This window comes from Camelus ferus, chromosome 12, assembly GCF_009834535.1.
Source record: "Camelus ferus isolate YT-003-E chromosome 12, BCGSAC_Cfer_1.0, whole genome shotgun sequence".
Taxonomy (NCBI): Eukaryota; Metazoa; Chordata; class Mammalia; order Artiodactyla; family Camelidae; genus Camelus; species Camelus ferus.
Window position 1 is genome coordinate 34546741 of NC_045707.1, and position 22286 is coordinate 34569026.

General features: G+C 41.3%; 1 protein-coding gene across 1 annotated transcript; it reads left to right on the forward strand.

The window, feature by feature from the left end:
* The first annotated feature begins 1657 nt into the window (after nucleotides 1-1657).
* LOC116667782 lies at nucleotides 1658-20942 on the forward strand. The gene is made up of 5 exons (XM_032493809.1): nucleotides 1658-1794; nucleotides 9018-9141; nucleotides 9249-9302; nucleotides 11303-11470; nucleotides 20757-20942. The coding sequence occupies exons 1-5, from the start codon at nucleotides 1658-1660 to the stop codon at nucleotides 20907-20909; spliced, it is 636 nt and encodes a 211-aa protein (XP_032349700.1). The 3' UTR covers nucleotides 20910-20942.
* Nucleotides 20943-22286: the final 1344 nt, after the last annotated feature.

The following is a 22286-nucleotide window of genomic DNA, read 5'->3' on the forward strand; positions in this document are numbered from 1 at the left end:
AAAGCCAAGAGAACAAAGACTGGAATGAACAGAGAATATCCAAGGACTGTGGGACAATCACAAAAGGTGTAATGTATGCATTGTAGGAACACCAGAAGGAGAAGAGAGAAAGGAACAGGAGAAATACTTGAAATAATGACTGAGAATTTCTCCCCAATTAATGTAAGACACCAAATTGCAGCTCTAGAAAGTTCAGAACACACCAGGGAGGATAAATGCTCCCTGACTCAAACAAACAAAAACTGCACCTAGCCATGTCATTTTCAAACTAAAAAAAAAAAAAATCAAAGACAAAGAGAAAAATCCTGAAGAAAGCCAGAGGAAAAAATCACCTTACTCATACAGGAACAAAGATAAGAATTATATCTGATTTCTGCTCAAAAACCATGCAAACAAAATGACAGTAGAGTGAAATACTTTAAATATTGAGAAAACTACTGACCTAGAATTTATACCCTGCAAAACAAAACAACCAGGTTTCAAAAATTGGCAAAGACCTTAACAGGCATCTCACCAAAGATATACAGATGATAAAGGAGCACATGAAAAGATGCCCCACGGCAAATGTCATCAGGGAAATGTAAATGAAAAGAACGATGGAGGTTCTGCTACAATCTATCAGAATGGCCAAAATCCAGAACACTGACACCAAATGCTGGTGAGGATGTGGGGCAAAAGGAACTCTCATTCACTGCTGGTGGGAATGCAAAATGGTACAGCCACTTTGGAAGACAGTTTGGTAGTTTCTTAAAAAACTAAACATACCTCATGCAATGTAGAAACCATGCTCCTTGGTACTTATGCCCACTCAAAAACCTGCACATGGATGCTTATAGCAACTTTATTCATACTTGCCAAAACCTGAAGACAACAAAGATGTCCTTCAGCAGATGAATGGATAAGTAACTATGACACATCTAGACAAAGAAATGTTATTCAGTGCTAAAAAGAAATGAACTATCAAGCCATGAAAAGAAACGGAGGAAACTTAAATGCATATTACTATGTGAAAGTAGCCACTCTGAAAAGTCTCTAAACTGTATGATTCCAACTATATGATATTCTGGAAAAGGCAAAATTATTTGGACAGGAGAAAGATGAGTGTTTTCTAGGGGTTATTGAGGTGGGAAGTGAATAGGCAGAGTATAGAGGATGTTTAGGGCAGTGAAAATACTCTTTATGATGCCATGATGATGAATACGAGTCATTTATATATTAGTCCAAACCCATAGGACGTACAGCACTAAGAGTGAACCCTAATGTGAACCATGAACTTGGGGTGATCATAATGCTCAGTGCAGGTAATCAATTGTGACAAATGTACCATCTGGTGGTGGAAATTGATGAGGGGATATGCAAGCGTGGGGGCAGGGGATACGTGGGGAGTCTCTACACCTTCCTCTCACTTTTGCTATGAACCCAAAACTACTCTAAAAAAAAGATCTTAAAAAGTATGTATGTCTGTATGTATGTACAGGTTCCTAGCATGAATGAAGCAATGGATGGTGGTGTCTTGGAAGAGACTGCAGGGGGAGGAGCAGGTTTTGTAAGGAAACACCCACTGTATTTGATGTGTTTTGTGGGACTGGGAGAGAAAACACTGGCAGTCCCCCCTGGAGTTACGTGAAGTCGCTGGGTTGGAATGGAGACACCCGAGATGGGTTATAGAGTGAGTTTGGGAGCCCCAACAGTTCATGAGCTGGTGGAAGAAGATTTAGTGGCTAGAGATTTCAGAGGCAAACCTTTTAAAACCTTGGACATTGAAGCCACAAAGGAAGCAAGTTTCAAGAATAAGTAACTGTTCAACTTTGTCAAATGGTAGCAGAACTGTAAAAAAAAAAAAAAAAATTGAGGACTGAAAAGCAAGCGAAGATCTGATGATATGGTGAATAGTTTTAGTGATGGGTGTAAAAGCTAAAAGCAATAAACAAAACTGGAACTAGGAAGTGTGGACTACCCTATAAAAACTAGTCAAAACTAGGCCTCCAAAGGGGAGAAACCGCTATGTGATACGCCTAAAACTTATACATATTGTACATCAACTAAACCCCACTTATAAACATTTTTTAAAAAGAGGACAGAGAGATTAGATGTCAGAGGATTCTGTTTGAGGCAGCAAAGAATTAAGCAGCTTTATATGAATAAACAGCAAAAAAATGAGTAGTTAGGGAGACTATCTTAGGAATTTAAAAATTATATACAAATTTTTGCCAATCTCATTTAACTGCAATTCTGTGTGTTTATTTCTCCAATTACACTGTAAGTTCTTTTGAGGACAAAGTCAGTTTCTCATTCCTCTTCACATCCATGATGCCTGGCACATGGAAGGCAAACACATAATAACATGTCTACTACTTTAGCAATAAAAAGAGACCCCATCTTTCCCTTCTATATAGTACTGTTTAAGATGCTCAAGTATACAATGCAAGAGGTGGGTATCTCTGTGTTTTACCTGAGGCTCTCATATTTTCTTTGTTTAATGTTTTCCTTTTTTTGTCTCAGATTTTTTAAAAAAATATTTATATTTTTTATTACAGTAATACATGTCCATGGTTTTAAAAAGGCAAAGTGTACTTAAGCTTACAATAACAATGTCAACTCTTGGCTGCCCCTGAATCTTCAGGGGAAGTAACTTTCACCTCTCTTATCTCTTTCTTTTGTTATTTACTCCCAGATTTCTCATTAATTCGCTTAAACTGCCATCCCCTGATAAGCCAATTCTTGATCAATTTCTTATCAGGGAAGATGTGGATTTAGCATTTTTAGGCTACTCTTCTCCCCCATGTTCTTTCCCATTATCTTCCCCAAAACAGTTAAATCACAACTTTTGGACAAATAACTGAGAGTAATTCCCAGCCAACAGTCAGCAAGAAAAATGGACTTAGTGCTACAATCACAAGGGACTGATTCTACCAACTACGTGGCAAGCATTGTGCAAAACGTTTTTTATTTAATCCTTCCAAAAACCCGATCAAGTAAGAACAGTGACCTTCGAACAACAAGGGTGTGAATTGCAGGAGGCCACTTACATGCAGAGTTTTCCAATGGTAAATGCTTTAGTACTAACTGATCTGCAGTTGGTTTAATTCATGGATATGGAAGAAATAACCTTAAATATGCAAGGCCACTGTACGCAGATTTTCCACTAAGATGAAGGTCACCACTCCTAACCACCCCTCACCAACGGGTCAGCTGTATTATTATCCCCCTTTTAGCACTGAGGAAATATAGTCCTAGGGAATTTGCTCAAGATCACATACCTTGTGAATGGCAGATCCAGAATTCTCTCCCAGGCTGCCTAACTGCTCTGCCTGTGTATTTACAACTAAGTAATACTGCCTGCAGGAATTTACAGGATGTCACATTACTGAAAATAAAACAGTGGACCCTAAGCATCCTCACAATTACATCCCAGGCTCCATATATCCCAGGCTGCAGAACCCGTGGATACAAGGGCTGATGGTAAGGGACGAGGGCATCCCCGGACTTTGGTATCTGTGATTTTGTTGTAATGTAGTTTCATGTCATTTCAATGTAGGAGAGTGGGTAACTGGAAAAGGTGCCCAGCCAATGGCCAACTGGTTCTCAGCCAAGAGTGATGTGTGCTCTGATGCTCATTAAGGAACCCAAGAGATGGTTTCAGAGTTTATACTTTTTTTTTTTCATCCTGTAGGATGAAATTATATGGCACGGTGAAGTAAAAGGCAGAGTTTTAATAGGATTTGGCAGGAGGGACCCAGGAAAGCCTGGGGGAGACAGACTCAAGGACCAATAGCAGACAGGAAACAAAGGATCAGTTCATCATTGGGGACGGGGGACCCACTATGAATGGAGGGAGCTCTTGGCTTCAGTTTGCAGCCTAAATGAAACCTCCCAGCTCCCCTCAAACCTGCATTCAAAGTTGGTTATCTTTTACCACTACTGCTTGGCTTCCTGGTGGAGGAAATTTCATCAGTGACCAACAGGGTTGGGTACGTGGTGGGAAAGAGTGAGGCAGCTGGGCCCCAGGGGCAGCCCTGACTCAGTGAACATTCCTGCTGTAGAGAGTGAACAGGATCTAAGGATTTGCACAGGGCAAGTGGCTATTTAAGACATATTAATAGAAACATCCCACTGAGTATCCTGGATTCTGACTCATTCTGACTCATCAGACTAGCCCCTCCTCCTCTCCTGTGAATATCTAGGAAAGGCCTAAGAATATATAAACAGCTCCTATGACTTAATAAGAAAAAATCAACCCAATTCAAAAATGGGCAGAAGACCTAAACAAGCAGTTCTCCAGTGAACACATATAAATAGCCAATAGGCACATGAAAAAATGCTCAATATTGCTAATTATCAGAGAAAGGCAAATCAAAACTACGATGAGGTATCACCTCACATCCAGTCAGAATGGCCATCATTTAAAAGTCCACAAATGATAAATGCTGGGGAGGATGTGGAGAAAAGGGAACCCTCCTACACTCAGGTGGGAATGTAGTTTGGTGCAGCCATTATGAAAAACAGTATGGAGATTCCTCAAAAAACCAAAGATAGACCTACCATATGATCCAGCAATCCCACTTCTGGGTATATATCTGGAGGGAACTCTAATTTGAAAAGATACATACACCCCAATGTTCATATCAGCACTATTTACAAAAGCCAAGACATGGAAGCAACCTAAATGTCCATTGATAGATGACTTGATAAAGAAGCTGTGATATATTTATACAATGGGATACTACTTAGCCATAAAAAAGAAGAAAATAATACCACTTGCATCAACATGGATGGACCTGGAGATCATCATTCTAAGTGAAGCCAGAAAGAAAGAAAAATACCATGTGATGTCACTCATATGTGGAATCTAAAAAAAAAAAGACAGTATGAACTTATCTACAAAACAGAAACAGACTCGCAGACGTAGTAAACAATCTTATGGTTACCAGGGAAAGTGGGTGGGAAGGGATAAATTTGGGAGTTTGAAAATTATAAATGTTAGCCACTATATGTAAAGATAGACTTTAAAAAAGTTTCTTCTGTATAGCACAGGGAAGTATGTTCAATATCTTGTAATAATCTTTAATGAAAAAGAAAATGAAAACGAATATACGTATGTACATGCATGACTGGGACATTGTGCTGTATGTCAGAAATTGACACATTGTAACTGACTATTTCAATTAAAAAAAAGACATCTTTGCATCTCCAGTTTTCAGCATAGTGCATGGAATAGACATTTGAGTTTTAGTTGAAAGAATAAATGATATTAATGCATTAGGTTTTCATTTTTGTAGAGTAAGGACTTGGAAAAGTATAAATACACTTTTATATACATACTTGAAAATTATGTTTTTTTCTTTAAAATTAATGCAGCTCATAAGCCTTCATTTACAAAGGGTAATGGTAAACTGAGTCTTTCCAGTTCAAGGTAACTTAGTCTGTTCTGGTCTCCATTTCTTTGAGAATTCTCTACCCTTTTCCCCAGAGGTAGCTCAGGTGGCCCAAGTTCCTAGGGGCCTGTGATAGACAGCGTTTTTGTCTTCACAAAAGTCACATGTTGAAACCTAATCTCCACTGACATGGTATTAGGGGTGGGGTTTTTGGCAGGTGATTAAGTCATGAGGATGTAGCCCTCAGGAATGGGATTAGTGTCCTTATAAAAGAGACCCCAGAGAGCTCTCTCACCCCTTCTGCCATGTGAGGACACAGTGAGAAGACAGCCATCTACCAGGAGGCGGGTCCTCACCAGACACTGAATCTGTCGATGCCTTGATCTTGGACTTCCCAGCCTCCAGAAACGTGAGAGAGATCTCTGTTGTTTTTAAGCCACCTAGTCTATGGCATCTTGTTACAGCAGCCCGAATGGATTATGGCAGGGCTCATCCATCCTGCTGGCACTGGGAGTCAGTCCATTCTGTGGCCTGACCAGTCCCCGTGGAGGTGTGGTCTCTCTGCCTGACCCTGGGACTTCAGTTCTCACAGCCATTACTTCCCTTGAGTTAACTCGGATCCAGACGAGGCAGCAGGTGGTCACAGCCACTCCCTTCACTCTGCTTCCCTGAGAGGCTCTCAGGAGCTGCTGGCCGGTTCAGCCACTCTCCACGCTTCTTGGGAAACTTGGGAGTGCAGAGAATAGGACTTGGACTTGGTGGGACTGTCCTCAGGCCAAACAGCCTGCACATCTTCTCCATCGACTGCTGCCAGGCTAAATGTGAACGTTTGCACAAGACCGCTACACTTCTGGACAAGACTCTGAGAAGCTGGGCGCTGTTCCTTCTGCTCGGGATCCCTTCGCAGGTTCTACAGTCCTGCTGCCCCCTTGCTCCCAGGACTCTCCGTCCATGACCTTGAGGGCCAGACGGTTCTCAGGGAACTCCCAGCTGATTTATGCTGTCCCAGCCTCTCTGGTTCTCCCTTTTCTATTTTCTAGTCAAACTCTTATTTCATTTGAATAGTAAGATACCAATTCCCATCATCACCCTGTAGAGTTTACTGTACAGATTCTGTGCTCTAGGTCCACCAGGATCTGGCTAATGATATGTAAGGCTCAGGGTCTTAGAACTAAAGAAACAAAACAAGACAAAAAAAAATCTACTCCCCTCCCCGAGAAAAACAAAACAAAAAAATCATTCTTTCTCAATTTCCTGGCTTTTATAATTAGAAGGCATGGCTTTTATGATGAAGAGCAGTACATACAGAAAACTCCAGCTGCTGCTTGAGTGTTGGCATGTGAGACTGGGAGCCATGGCGGGGATGAGAGGAAATGAAAAAATATATAGTGCAATATTAAAATACTACTCAATGATCATAACATGGCCTAAGTGTAGTATTAAGAGAATACAAAGTAAAATAATTAGTTGGAGGCTTAAAAAAGGCTTTCCTGAAAGAGGGGATATTTGAACCATGTGTTAGTGACGAAGAGGCAGAAACTGACATTTTACAATATGAGAGGTGTACACATACTGACCTTTATATATGTTACATCTCTGTAGATCATCAAAACTGATCAAAGGAGTAAGCTGACACTTCACAGTCTAGAATATTGAGATCATAAGTAATATGGGAAACTATATGTCAAGTCCTTGTTCTAACCAGCCCAATATTCTTTCTGACACTGACACTAAAGCACATTGTTGGGGAGGTGGAGCTTCCCTCTGTTACATGGTCTTTAGAAGTTAAGGGGTTTGCCTAAATACCCTTTCTCCCTGGATAAAGTAAGGGTGCCTTCATAGAATCAGCAAGAAATTTAAAATATGAAGTGATTAATTACTTTCTACCCTGGAAACAAAACAGAATTCCCTTTATAGCAATGACTCGAGGAGTAAAAACAGCAAATCCTAGGTTTTGAATGAGTTGAGGTGGGAGAAAAGAGCAAGTTCTGATACCCGTGCTGAGGCCACGACTAAAAACCTCAGATCCATACAATACCCGAGTGCCAGCTGTATGCCTGGCGTAGTGCTACGTGACCACACGTTAGGGGAGGCTGTCACGTGAGTCGTTGCTGGACTCCAGTCAGCCAGCAGTTCTCCAGGGAGGCCTGGGAAAGCTGTGCTGTAACCTGCTTCAAGTAAAGTTTTGCTCTTGATGGATCTAAAACTTTGGCTGATGGGAAATGGAGCCATCTGGAGCACCAGACAGATGACAAGAGGGGCAGGGGAGAAAGTAAGTGGTCATGTCTTTCTGCTCATCTGAACTGGCCAGGAAGCCAGCGCCCTGCCTGTCTGCGGTACTGTGTGCCCCTGGAAAGCAGCCCCTTCCTTAGTGTCTCAACCATCAGGAATGGTCAGCCGTCTGGGCAAACATTTGCAGAGGGCTTGCTATGTGTTAGACTCAACCCTGAGTGCGAGGGACAGCGTCAAACTTTTCATCACTATCCAGAGTGAACTAACAGCTTGTGGGAGGGGAAAGTCATTTTACTAACAAGCAATGGCACTGTGATGGCGGTGTGAACCGGGTCTTTGAGGAGCACAGAGGTGTCAGGGTCTCCAGACTGCCTCGAGGAGATGAGAGAAGGCACCTCCTGGCTGAAGTTTAAAGGACAAGTAGGTATTATCCGATTGTCAAAGGGAAGGCATTTGAAGTAGAAGCAAGAGCATATATGAAGCGTGGAGACCCGAGGGAGCTTGGTACGTTTAGGGAAACTTCCAAGTGCGTCTGTGAGCTGAAAGCTGAGTGTGGGGTGGGAAAGTAGAAGAGAAATTGCCTAAAGTCAACTCATTAGAGACTGGTGAAATCTATACACAAAGGATCAGCGGCGGTTTAGATGTATTTCTGAAACTTTTGAAATGAATTTTTTGAAGGTCACCAGACTCTTGGTTTCCTTTGGTATCGTCTTACTGACAGGTTAGAGCGTGGCTATCTCATTTTGATGAGAGACTGCAGGAAGTTGAGAGATACCTGCTGCGTTGATAGCATGAAAACCTTGTGTGTCTTGACCAAGTGTTTGAGCTCATGGATGTCTTATTAAACCCAAACAATACAAGTGCTCAGCTGGAAACCAGCAGAAAGATAAACAGGAAAGTATCCAAAACTGCTCGAGCACCAAAGCAGCCGAGACTCCGCAGTAAGGGAGGAAGAAGCATGAAGCAGAGGAAGGGATGGATTTAGAAGATCTCATGGTTTGGGTGTGGGCCACAAAGCATTTCAATTTTCTGGATATTTATGAAAACTGAACTTCTGACCCCAAATGCGGGTTCAGTGGGAGGCTGGGATGCTGCAACTTTATTGCTGATGCTGTGTGGGGCAGAGTTCCTGCCCCAAGAAGAAGTTTGGCAGTAACAAGGGTCATTTCTCCTCCTGGCCATCAGCTTTGGAAAGAATGTTCATGTGGCGATGAACTCTATCCAGTTACCCCAGGAAGTATCCCGTCACATGAGACACATTGTAAAGAGGCAGAGCCCAGGGAAGGATGAGGCGTCTCTGTAAGATTTCAACTTTCGTATTCAACCATGAGCCTTTCCCTTTCAGTAGCTTGGGAAGCTAAATTCAGACAACACAGTCAGATTTGGGGGAACAGAAGTTGTATCTTTTAGATGTTCCTTATGGTGCTGTTTACAGAGAAGGCCCTCAAATGAAGCTGAATTAAGGGGGAAAAAAAAGGCCTGCCCTATTTCAAGGCTGAGTTCAAACCTGCCATCTTCCAAAGCAGACCATCAGGTATCACCAGCAAATCACTTTTATCAGTTATTAAAAAACAGTTCTGTGGTGCCTTCCAGCTCCAAAGTCCTAAACCTGTGTTCCATTTTCTGTGTTTTATGAATAAGCCTGATCAGTATTCAGAAAGGAAACCAGCAGTCTCTGGTCACTTCAGGACATTGGTAAGTTGTATAAACTGAAAAACTCCCCCAAAGTCAGGACAGTGGGGCAGGATGGGGGCCAAGTATTTAGAGAGAACAGATGGTTTAAGTCGTCCCTCGTGGTGATCAGTGGGAGCTGACCTTAGGGTTTTCGCTGTGTGAAATCAGCTTGTGGTTTGGAGCCGTAAAGTGGTTGGACTAAAATACTTTCTAGAGTTTTATGATTTTTTCTTCACTCATTGCATGAGGATATTAATGGGAAAAACCTAATGATCAGAATAAAAGTGTGTTTTGAAATAGTATTTTAAAACGTTGCACAGTGATCCTTTGTTGTTATGTAGACCAAACCTTGAGAAATAAAGACTGACAGGACGTGATGTAGAGAAAGGCAGTCATTCCAGTTCATTTGGTTGTGTTTGTGCCAAATGTGTAAATAACTTCAACACAAGCTAGCCTGGGGAACAGAGTTAACCTGGAAAAATGCCTAGTCATGTTAATAATGTTTAAAAATCCTTAGAACTCTTTTGTCAAATTCTAAGACTTAAAAAGAAGCAAAGGTAAGGATAATTACTTTCGAAGTTGAGTGTGGAAATTACTCTGTGAGTATCTGTGTTCCTGCAGTACTACTGACTCTAGCAAAAATGGGATCTCCTATTCTTTACTAATGAGAACTCAGATCTTCTCTGAGGACTGGCAAGTCTAAAGGCTCATTACTCATTGGTTTGATGTTATCTCTTGCTCTCAAGTAACTGATTCAAGTACTGAACATTTGCCTTTTAGCTTTCTTGTTGCCCAACCTTATGTTAATTCATCTGGAATGGGATGCAAGTACGCTTCATTAGTAACTGCAGTCTTGACCTTTCTTGAGAATTAACGAAAATTATCTTCACTAAAGCCTGAAATCCTAGCACCCCTTTCTGTGCTCTTGGTCTTTTCTTCCAGAAGATGGCGATAGAACACCATAAATATCAAATTACCCTCTGCAAGAGGTTTGCCCCTTGAGGCCTTCCATTGTAAAGCCTGTGCCCAGGGTGGATTACTATTCAGGATCTGAGCCATGTGTGAGCTATTTCATTGCAATATTTAACTTCAACATCATACGTAAAGAGAGGACAGAACAACTTTCAGCTCAGTTGCTCACTTCTTTTTCCACATCACATTTTCTGAGTTTGCGTGTTGAGTGGAGAAAACAAATAGGATGGCCTCCAGTTGAAAGCTGCCGTGTTTTCCTAGCTCTGTTGTGGGCGGGGCCTTTGAACCTAGAATGATTGCTTTGCGGTGAACCAATATGGCGGCAGTGCTGCTTCCTAGAACCATGAACATACTACAGGCTCTATTAGAAACTAATTTTTGAAATACTCCCTGGTGTTCTTCACTCTTTACATTTAGCACTTTGTGTAGTGTTCTTCAAGTTGGTATTTGATAGTCCTCATTTCCCATTTAAGGGGCAAGTAAAGGAAACAAAAAGATGTTTGCCAAGAAACAATTTCACATGACCTTGGCTGGAAAATGGAAATTTCACATCCTCTTGTCCATCTACCAGCTGACTTCTGGTATCATTATTAAGAGAAGGAAGATGTTATCCCCAAGTCTATCACCAATAGCTACCTGTCTAAAACTACAGTGATCTAATTTGAAAATACCCATTGCTATTACCTTGGAGATTTTACTAAAATAAAAGTTTTTTGATTTAGCAAAAGCAATTCCAAACAAAACTGGAAAAGGAATGCAAAAGGGAACTCAATGGGGAGCCGCATATAAGAAACTAGAAGAGAGATAATGGATATCAAGAGAAGGGCGGCTTGGCAACTAAGAATGGAAAACTTCCTTAGGGTGGCACTGATTGCTTTTTTATTCACAAAAAATGTAACCATGCTGCAGTATTCCAGAACTGAAAAGTGTAAAAGAGAAATGCTTAATTCCAGGCCAATACTATTGTAGGTGTTCTTTCACTAAAGGTTTCACACTGAAGAAGTTTTAAACATTGATGAATTTCTTTTAAAGTATGTTTTTCTGTATAGGTAGAGTGGGAGCCAAGACGGTGGAGTAGGAAGACCCTGAACTCACCTCCTCCCACGGGCACACCAAAATTACAGCCACCTACAGAGCAACTGTCTACGAGAATGAAGACTAGCAGACGAGGTTTCCCACAACAAGACAAAGAAGGAGCCCAACGAGGCAGGCAGAAGGTGAGGAGATGTGGTATAATCAGGACGCAAACCCGTGGTCTGGTGACCCATAAGCGGGAGGAATATCACAATCGTAGAGATTCTCCCCAAGGAGCAAGGGACTGAGCCCCACATTGGGCATGCCCGCCTGGGGGGTCCTGCATCAGGGAGATGAGCCCCCAGAATGTCTGGCTTTGAAAACCAGTAGGGCTCACCTTTGGGAGAGCCAGGCAGCTATAGGAAACAGAGACTCTGCTCTTAAAGAGTATGTGCAAAATCTCATATGCTCCGAGTCCCAGCACGGAGGCAGCAGTGGTTTGGAAGGAGTCTGGGTCAGACCCATTTCCTGATCTAGGAGAGCCTCCCAGAGAGGCCAGAGGCAAGCAGGACTCCCTCTGGGGATGGAGACACTGGCAACAGCCATTTTCAGGAGCTTGTTCTGTCACTGTAACACTGGCACTGGCGGTGCCACTTTGGAGTCCTCCCTTTAACCTATAAGCGCCGAGGACCTGGCCGCAATCAAGAGTGAGCTGGCACCAGCCCCAAGCTCCACCCAAACGGTATAGATAGCAGCTTGGGACCGGGCCCTGCCCATCTGAGTGACGGCGCCAGGCTCACACCCTTCCGGGCCACACAGCCAGCCGCTTGGGAAGCCTACCTCACTCTCCAGCGGGCCCACAGTCACCGCATGAGTAATGACCTCTCAGCCAACTTGGCTGGGGGCTAGGCTTCCCTACCAGCTCACCCACCGTATTCCGCCCTGCTACAACAGAAGGGTGCCGGCAGCCCACATAGGGGGCACCCCTAGAGTATATAGCTCTGGTGACCAAGGGAGCATGCTGCTGGGCCCCATAGGATGTCTCCTACATTAGACCCCTTCTCTAAGAGCAGGAAATGTGACTGACCTAACTAACACATAGAAATAAACACAGAGAATGGGGCAAATTTAGGAGACAGAGGAATATGTTCCAAATGAAGTAAGATATAACCTCAAAAAGAGAACTAAATTTAGTGGATATAAGCAATCTACCCAATAAAGAGTTCAAGGTTATAAACATAAAGATGCTCACTGACCTCAGGAGAAGAATGGATGACCACAGTGAGAATTTTAATACAGAGTTAGAAAATATAAAGAAGAACCAAACAGAGCTGAAAAATGCAATAACTAAATTGGAAAATACAGTAGAGGGGCTTAACGGCAGGTTAGATGGAGTAGAAGAACAAATCAGTGACTTGGGACAACATCAAGCAAAATAATACGTGCATTACAGAGGACCCGGAAGGAGAAGAGTGAGAGAAAGGGGCAGAAAACTTAGTCGAAGAACTTATAGCTGCAAACTTCCCTAACTGGGGAAAGAAACAGACATCCAGGTCCAAGAAGGAGAGTCCCACACAGGATCTCCCCAAAGAGGTTCACACCAAGACACGCTATAATTAAAATGGTGAAGTTAAAGATACAGAGAGAATCTTAAAAGCAGAAAGAGAAAAGAAACTAGTTCTGTACAAGGGAACGCCTGTAAGACTATCAGCTGATTTCTTAGCAGAAACTTCGCAGGCCAGAAGGGAGGAGCACAATGAAAGGAAAATACCTATGGCCAAGAACACTCAACCCACCAAGGCTACCATTCCTACTCTAAGGAAAGATAGAGTTTACAGACAAGCAAAAGCTCAGAGTCCAGCACCACTAAGTCAGCTTTATGAGAAGTGCTAAAGAAACTTCTCTAAGCAGAGAAGGAAAGATCACAATTATAAATATGAAAATTATAAAGGGAAAAATTGTCACTGGTAAAGGCAAACATACAGTAAAAGTAGTAGAAAATTAGAGGTCAGTTTTCACTGATGAACACAGACCCAGAAGTTGTCAACAAGAGAATAGCAAACAGAATCCAACAACACATTAACAGGATCATACACCATGACCAGGTGGGACTATCCCAGGAATGCAAGAAGATGTCAATATCCGTAAGTCAATCAATGTGATACATCATGTTAACAAACTGAAGAGTAAAAATGATAGGATCATCTCAACAGATGTAGAAAAAGCTTTTGACAAAACTCAATATTTATCTTGTTAAAAAATCTTAACAAAATAGGTAGAGAGGGAACATACTTCAACATAATGAAGGCCATATATGACAAATCCACAGCCAACATCATGCACAACAGTGAAAATTTGAAAGTATTTCCTCTAAGATCAGCGATCAGGAACAAGAGGAATGCCCCCTCTCACCACTTTATGCACCAGAGTATTGGAAGTCCTAGACACAATAATCAGACAAGAGAACAAAATAAAAGGAACCCAAATTGGAAAGGAAGAAGTAAAACTGTCACTGTTTGCAGTCAACATGAATATTATATATAGAAAATCCCAAAGATGCTACCAAAAAGTATTAGAACTAATAATTCAGTGAAGTTTTAGTATATAAAATTAATATACAGAAATCTGTTGTATTTCCACACACTAACAACAATCTGAAAGCGAAATTAAGAAAACAATCACACGTACAATTTCACGAAAAAGAAAAAATACCTAGGAATACATATAACCTAAGAGGTAAATGACTTGTACTCTGAAAACTGTAAGACATCAGTGAGACATTGAAGATGACACAGACACATGGAACGATATACTGTGCTCAGGCGTTGGAAGAATTAATATTGTTAAAATGGCTATACTATTCAAGGCAATCTACAGATTCAGTGCAATCTCTCTCCATATACCAATGGCATTTTTCACAAAACTCTAAGAAATAGTTCTAAACTGTATGGAAACACACACACAAAAAAAAGCCCTAATAGCCACATCTATCTTGAGAAAAAGAACAAAGCTGGAGGTACCCGACTCCGTGATTTCAAACTATAATGCAAAGCAACAGTAATCAAAACAGTACATATTGTCACAAAAACAGACACATAGACCAATGGAACAGCATAGAGAGCTCAGAAATAAACCCATGCTCATATGGTCAATTAATCTATGACATAGGAGGTAAAAATATGCAATAGAGTATCTATTCAATATTGCTAGCCTTTTCAATAAATGGTGTTGGGAAAACTGGACAATTACAAGCAAAAGAATCAAACTGGACTGCTTTCTCACGCCATGTAAAAAAAATAAACCCCAAATAAATCAAAGACTTGAATGTAAGACCTAAAACTGTAAAACTTCTAGAAGAAAACATAGGTAGTACCCTTTTTGACATCAGTCTAACAATATTTTTTTGGCTTTATATCCTCAGACAAAGGAACCAAAAAAACAATTGGGACTATATTAAACCACAAAGCTTTTGCACAGTGAAGGAAAGTGTCAACAAAACAAAAAGGCAGCCTCCTGAATAGAAGATATTTGCAAACAATATATCCAATAAGGGTTAATATCCAAAATATACAAAGAACTCACACAAATCAACATCAAAGAAACCCAAAAAACTCGATTAAAAATTTTGAAAGTTTTTCATTCTATTTTGAAAATTTTCCATTTCCATGTCATTTAGAAATTTTCTATTTCCTCAGCATTTTTCTAAAGCCACACAGATGGCCAACAACAACATAAAAAAGATGCTCAACATCACTAATCGTCAGGGAAATACAAATCAAAACCACGGTGAAATGTCACCTCACACCTGCTAGAATGGGTATGCTCAAAAAAGCAAGAAATAACAAGTGTTGGTGAGGATGTGGAGAAAAAGGAACCCTCATGCCCTGTTCGTGGGATTGTAAATTCATGCAGTCACTACGGAAAACAGTATAGAGTTTCCTCAAAACAGTAAAAATAGAGCTTCTACATGATCCAGCAATTTCACTTCTGAGTATTTATCCAAAGAAAATGAAAACTCTAATTTGAAAAGACATATGCACACCAATGTTCACTGCAGCATTACTTACTATAACCCAGATAGCAAAGAAACCCAAGTGTCCACCAATAGACAACTGGGTAAAGAAGACATACAATGGGATATCATGCAGCTGTAAAACAAAACAAAACAAAACAAATCTCGCTACTTGAGACAGACAGACCCAGAGGATATTATGCCAAGTGGAATGAGTCAGACAGGGAAAGACAAATACCGCATGATCTCACTTGTATGTAGACTCTAAAGAACAAAACAAAACAAAATGAAAACAGACTCACAGATACAGAGAGCCGAGGGATGGCTGCCAGATGGGAGCAAGGTTGGGGTGGGGAGGGGGGAAAATAAGTGAAGGGGATTAAGAGTTACAAACCCCTAGTTACATACTGAGTTATGGGGGTGTAATATACAGTATAAGGAACATGGTCAATAATATTTTAATAACTTCAGTAGGGGAGAGATGGTGACTAGACTTCTCACAGTGATCATTTTGGACTGTATGTGAATATCAAATCACTATGCAGTACACCTGAAACTAACATCATTTGGTAAGTCAATTATGTATCAATAAAAAAATAAAGTATGTACAGGCAATCAACAAGCACTTATTTAATTCATTCACATATAAACATTTTTGCGTTCCTACTATACGCTGGGTCCTGCATTAAATAGTAGGAATGCAGACAAGGAACCCAATCAAAAAATGGGCAGAAGACCTGAATTGACATCTCTCCAAAGACATCCAGATGGCCAACAAGCACATAAAAAGATGCTCAGCATTACTAATTGTTACAGAAATGCACATCAAAACTACAACATCACTCATATCAGTTAGGATGGCCATCATTAAAAAGTTCACAAACACTGGAGAGGGTGTGGAGAAAAAGGAACCCTCCTACACTGTTGGTGGGAACGTAAACTGGTGCAGCCATTGTGGAGAACACTATGGAGAGTCCTCAAAAAACTAAAAAGAGAGTTGCCATATGATTCAGCAATCCCACTCCTGGGGATATATCTGGAGAAAACTCTAGTTTGAAAAGACACATGCACCCTGATAGTTCATAGCAGCACTATTTACAATAGCCGAGACATGGAAGCAACCTAAATGTCCATCAACAGATGACTGGATAAAGAAGATGTTATACACACACACACACACACACACACGAATACTACTCAGCCATAAAAAGAATAATGCCATTTGTAGCAACATGGATGGACCTGGAGATTGTCATTCTAAGTGAAGTTAAGTCACAGAGAGAAAGAAAAATACCATATGATATCACTTATACGTGGAATCTAAAAAAAAAAGGACACAAATGAACTCATCTACAAAACAGAAACAGACTTACAGACAGAAGAAACAAACTTATGGTTACCAGAGGGTAAAGGGGGTGGGGAGGGATAAACTGGAAATTCAAAATTTGCACCTCTCAGGGAGTGATGGAAATGTTTGCTATCTTGATTGTGGTGGTGGTTTCATGGGTGTACACATCTATCAAAATTCATCAAATTGTACATCTGAAATATGTGTAGTTTACTATACAGGAATCATACCACAATAAAGGTGTTAAATCTTTTTTTAATTAGAAAAAAGAATAAGTGTCCTTTGAGGGGCACAAAGTCATCCTAGAGAGAGCATGTAGTGGGAGTAACATATTACTATATAAGTGAATTATTTTTCATTCCTTTTTCCCTAAACTTGAAATCAGGTTTTCCTGCAGCCTTTCAGTCAGTCAGACTCCCAGGAGAGTGACGACTATAAATAATGTTTTGGGGGAGAAGGAAATAATTCGGGGCAAGTCCCTGTCAAATAGGACAAAGAAGTGAAAGAAAGTTCTTCTGATTTGAAGGGTGAAGAGGAGATGGATATATGGGAGGGAGGAAGAGGGGGTGGGGGAAAATGAGATGCCAGCATCCCTGCTTTATCCTCCTCTATTAGGGGTGGACTACGATGAGGCATGAGCCATAGAAACATCTGTGTGAGATTGAAGGAACTGGATGAAATGAATGGCCTCCATGAGCACAGCCTAGGAAAGGCTGTGGGCTTCTAGATGGCCTCTATTTAAATTGGCACCATTTGTAGCCACTATGGAGAAAAGTATGGATGTTCCTTAAATAACTAAAATTAGAGTTACCATATGATCCATCAGTCCCACTCCTGGGCGTACATCCATGAAAGATAAAAACTCTAATACAAAAAGACACATGCACTGTTCCTAGCAGCTACAATAGCTTACAATAGCTAAGACATGGAAGCAGCCTAAATGTTCATCGACAGATGACTGGATAAAGAAGATGTGGTAGATACACACACACAAAATGGAATACTACTCGGCCATGAAAAGAATAAAATAACGCCATTTGCAGCAACAGGAACAGACCTAGATATTATCACACTAAGTGAAGTAAGTCAAACGAAGGCAGATATCATGTATCACTTATATGTGGAATCTAAAAAATGATACAAATGAGTTTATTTACAGAACAAAAAGATTCGCAAACCTAGAAAACTTATGGTTACCAAAGGGGAAAGGGGTGGGAAGGATAAATTAGGAGTCTGGGACTAGCAGATACAAGCTACTATATATAAAATAGATAAACAACGAAGACCTATGGTATAAGACAGGGAACTATATTCAATATCTTGTAATAACCTATAATGGAAAAAATCTAAAAAAACCCCTGTATATCTGAATCACTTTGATGTACACCAGAAACTAACACAATATTGTAAATCAACTATACTTCAAAAAAAAAAAAAAATTGGCACCATATCTAAAATGGAGAAAGGGCAATAAAGAGGAATGGATGTGATGGCACGGAGAAAGAGAAAGAGAGAGTCCTGAGGCCATGGGGAAGCGCAGCTTGCGGGAGATCCCAGAACCCCTGTGTGCCCTGGTGAAGGGATTTGGAGCTGCTCAGAAGTCAAGAGAATCAGAGGCAGAGGCTTAGGATGAGAAGAAATAAGTGCAGAATTTGAGGACCTGTCAACCGGAGGTAGGTGGCTGAAATCACACACAGTAGTAGCATATGTCAGCTCAATGCCCCTTAAGACCAGAAGGGACACAAGAGACCTCAGAGGACACTGGAGGATCAGATAAGGCCATCCCTTCTTCAAACACCACCAAAAACTCAGAAAGCATGCAAATAGCCATTGTTGGGGTGTATTTGCATCAGCCAAGGTCTAGTCGGGAGAAGAGCATCTGTGACAGGTAGGAGGGGGTATTTAATAAGGACACTGGTTAGAGAGGTGTTGGAAGGGTTTAAAAAGCGGGAAAGAGGGGGTAACCCTGAGATTACCCACTACCTCTCTGGGTTTCACAAGTTGCCCAAACCAGCTACTCAGTGTTTCTCCAAAGGGCAGGGGGCACAGTTGGCCAGGAAGAGAGAATGGAGGCATTGGAGGAACAGAGGAGATTGATAATAAGAAGGGAGAGCCCATGCAAGGTCTGACCCGATTTTTAGGTCAAGGGTGACAGCAGCAGCCAGTGGAAACACTGAGGACAGTGGCCAACGGGGTGTGGTGTTGGAGCCGGGCCTCAGCTTGCCTAGGCGTTGGGTGGCCTACCGCCCAGGGGCTGCTCCACCCCAGGGAAATGAGGACTCAGGCTCATCTCCCTCACCTCAAGTGTGAAGGAGAAGCAGCTGTGTTGATTCCTATTTCTAGGGGATCGAGCTCTCTGGGAGGCAATTCTTGCCTCTTAAACCACCCAGGGGGTCTGGCACTGGCACTTCTGGGGCTGATGTTGCTGTTGGCAATTCTTACTCTTTCAACACACTTTTCCCCAGAGGGTGTCAGAGGCCCTAACTGAGGGAGGGTGTGAAGCAGCTTTGAGGAAAAATTCTCACTGTGCTTCAGAGGAGTTCGTGCTTATTTTCAGGGAGTGATTATTCAAGAAGAAAGGCTGGAGTCCAAGAAATGATTCTTGCTTCCCCTGATACCTCAGCAAACTTTATCTAAAGGGAAGTCAAGTCTGAGCAAAGGTCTTCTGGTACTTTCTCAGGAAACTTTTCCACCATTTTATTTTCTGCTTTGAACTATCTGAATTAGGAGGAGAAAAAAAATCAGTAAAGACAAGAGAAACAGCAAGTTTTATGAACGGTAGATTGTCCTATAGCACTGATGTGAAAATACCATCTCCTGTACTGTAAAAGCCAAGGTCAAGGATTTTTATCTTAGGGAAATGTTGTCAATGATTAATTATTCAGAAATTATTCAGTTAATAGATTATCTAGGCCTTTTGATTTCCTCCTTTATTTATGCTTTAAGATTTTTCCTCATTGAAATCTCCACCAGTGTTGGAGCCATAATAATGCACTTGGAAGGGTGTATTATGTTCTAGTACCTGTAAAATTGGCTGGCTTTCTTACTCATTAACATCTTTGATAAAATACTTGAGGTAGGACAGGTTGAAAAGATGGCAAAAGTAAAATTCAAGTATTATTCGTAGGTTTCCCCACCCTAGGCCTACTCTCCATCGTCTGTAACCACCTATGATCATAACCCAAACAGAACTCAGTTTCTGGAAGTTAAATGACTTTTGCAGTTTGTAATTCACTAATTTCTTACCTGAAAAAAATATTCTTTTATCACAAATTCCTACCTTAGGACAAAAAAAAGCTCTTGAAGTTATTTAAATTTTTTTTTGCAGGATGAAACTGATTTTGGTACTTTTGACTGACGTTTCTTAGAGTCAGAGTGATGGTGCTGGGGGAGTAAAAAGTACAGCCAAAGGGCATCCAAAAGAAAAGGCCCCCGAATGTTTGATTCTTCTGCCCACAAAGGAAGCCACCTGAGTGGGAGGGAGCACTTCGCTCATTGTACCAATTAGGGCTCCCCGAGCAGCTTACGTGTCACAATTCAAGGGCTGCAGGTCCTAAGTCTGTCCTGGATCCTAGATGCCTCTGCCACACAGAAGAATTTCTTGTGTTTATCTGTTGCCTAGAATTCTGATTTGTGTTTTCTTTTGAATTAACACCTTGGGCTTTTAAAAAAAAATGCAGCCGTCTCTAGGTAGGCTAAATGATCATTGCCAAATGAACATTGATTTGACCAGATGGCTTTCCAGCGGATCTAAGGCTTCTTGGAGATTATAATGCACACCAGTGAAGGGCAGAGCCCCTGGAGCCTCTGTGGAGTGGGGCAAAGGGGACCAAGGTACGTGCAGGCAGTTTGGAATGGCAAGGAAGGCACTGGGCTTATTGGAAATTTTGCCCGGAACTTGGCCTGTCGCCGACTCAACCTGTTTCTAGAAATGATATTCCTCATGTGCAGAATCAGGAAAAGTTTCTCTGGGCCTCCCATATTCAATTAATTGAATGAATATTTATTGAAGCACCATTATGGGCTGGATATTGAGTAGGGCGATGTTGGCATTTAATGAACACCTATTCTGTGACATGAGTTTTGCATACAGTATTAACCTTGATCTCCTCGTCAACCCATTTTGTAGGTGATGAATGTAAACCCAGAGAAGGTACGCCACTGGGTAAAGAATGGCAAAGCTGGAGTTCAAATCCAGTCTACTGTGTCCTCCATCAGCCTTGAACTTTTAGATACCATGTTTCTGAGTTTTTATTTGGTCTGTGTGCTAGAAGAGAGCTAATACTGTGGCCTAATAGGATTAACCTTTTTTGTTTTGTTTTGTTTTGGTTTTTGCTTGATCATAGCATACGTGTATGTCTGTTTTTATTAAATCTACTGTCAAGCAGCTTTCTACAGTACTTACTCCAATTTCCACGCTCACTAGCAGTATATGAGAGTTCCAGTTGCTCCACATTCTTGCAAACACCTGGTATTGTCAGCCTTTTCTTTTTAGTTGAGATCTAATTGACATTTTTCATTTGTTCCAGGTGTACAGTATAGCGATTCATTATCTGTATATATTGTGAAGTGAACATCACAATAAATCTGGTTAACATCCATCACCACACATAGTTACACGTTTTTTTTCCTGGGATCATCTCTCTAGAGAATGCATAGAGCTTTTTAAAAAACATTGAATAATTACTTGATGGGAAGATCTCATGCCTGGTCTCATGTGTCTCCCTAGAGTAAAATTGTCTTCTGTAATAAGGTCAGGAGAATCATTTAGATGCAAATAACATGGACATGGGATATGAGAGGCTGCAGAACTCACAGCTGATGTACATACGTGCTGCTTTCTAACACCAAGGGACATTTTGTTAAAATATTGAAGATTATATTTTTTACAAGCAAATAAACTTAATGAAGCTGTGATTCCATTAAGTGGAATATGAAGAACCCATATTCCAGAACAAGCCTAACAAAAGACTAACACTTCCACGTAATTGAAGTAATTTTTTACTTTTTCCATAATTTCAGCATGCCAGTACACAACAGAAATAATTTGATAATAATTGGAATGTGTAATTCTGAAAAAGGCATAGATCATCTTAATTAGAAATAAGGTTTATGATGTTGAGATAATGGCCTTTGGTTTAATGGTTTGGAGCAAGTTAATGTAGAGTGGGGAACAAACCCCTGACCCTGGCTTGCTCCTGGTTGGGGTCTGTTAGCCCACCTTCCAAGAACAAGGCGGCTTTGCCTGCAGTGGGGGTAGAGTGTGGGCCAGCCCATGGCAAGACCATGAAGGAGGGAAGGAGTGGGCATGTTACCGAATGCCTGTCTTTTCCCTTTCTGAGCTGTGTCCCGGCCTCTTGGTGTGCCCTCTCACCTGCTCCACCAGGGGCCAGGGCCCTCCAGCAATCCGTGAGTTTGCCAATCACTATCCCTTGGGGGTAGCCCAGGCACGGAAGTGCCTACTGCCTTCTCCCCTCTTTCACTGCCCTCGAACTCTCTGTCACTGAGATACACAGTTTTCACCTAGTTAGGAGGAAAAGACTGTAGACCTTCAAAGCACGTGTATATACATCATTTCATTTGAAAATCGCAATAACTCAGTGACTTACACTGGGTCAGGGACCATTTATCTCTATGGTGCAGATGAGGAAGGGGAAGT

Bases quoted from the DNA above. Each gene is read 5' to 3' on its own strand.
- LOC116667782 (XM_032493809.1), top strand. From the start codon at position 1,658: ATGGGTTATAGAGTGAGTTTGGGAGCCCCAACAGTTCATGAGCTGGTG. The intron at 1,795-9,017 runs GTAACTGTTCAA...TGTATCTTTTAG, and splicing joins GAAGCAAGTTTCAAGAATAA to ATGTTCCTTATGGTGCTGTT. The intron at 9,142-9,248 runs GTATCACCAGCA...TTTATGAATAAG, and splicing joins CTTCCAAAGCAGACCATCAG to CCTGATCAGTATTCAGAAAG.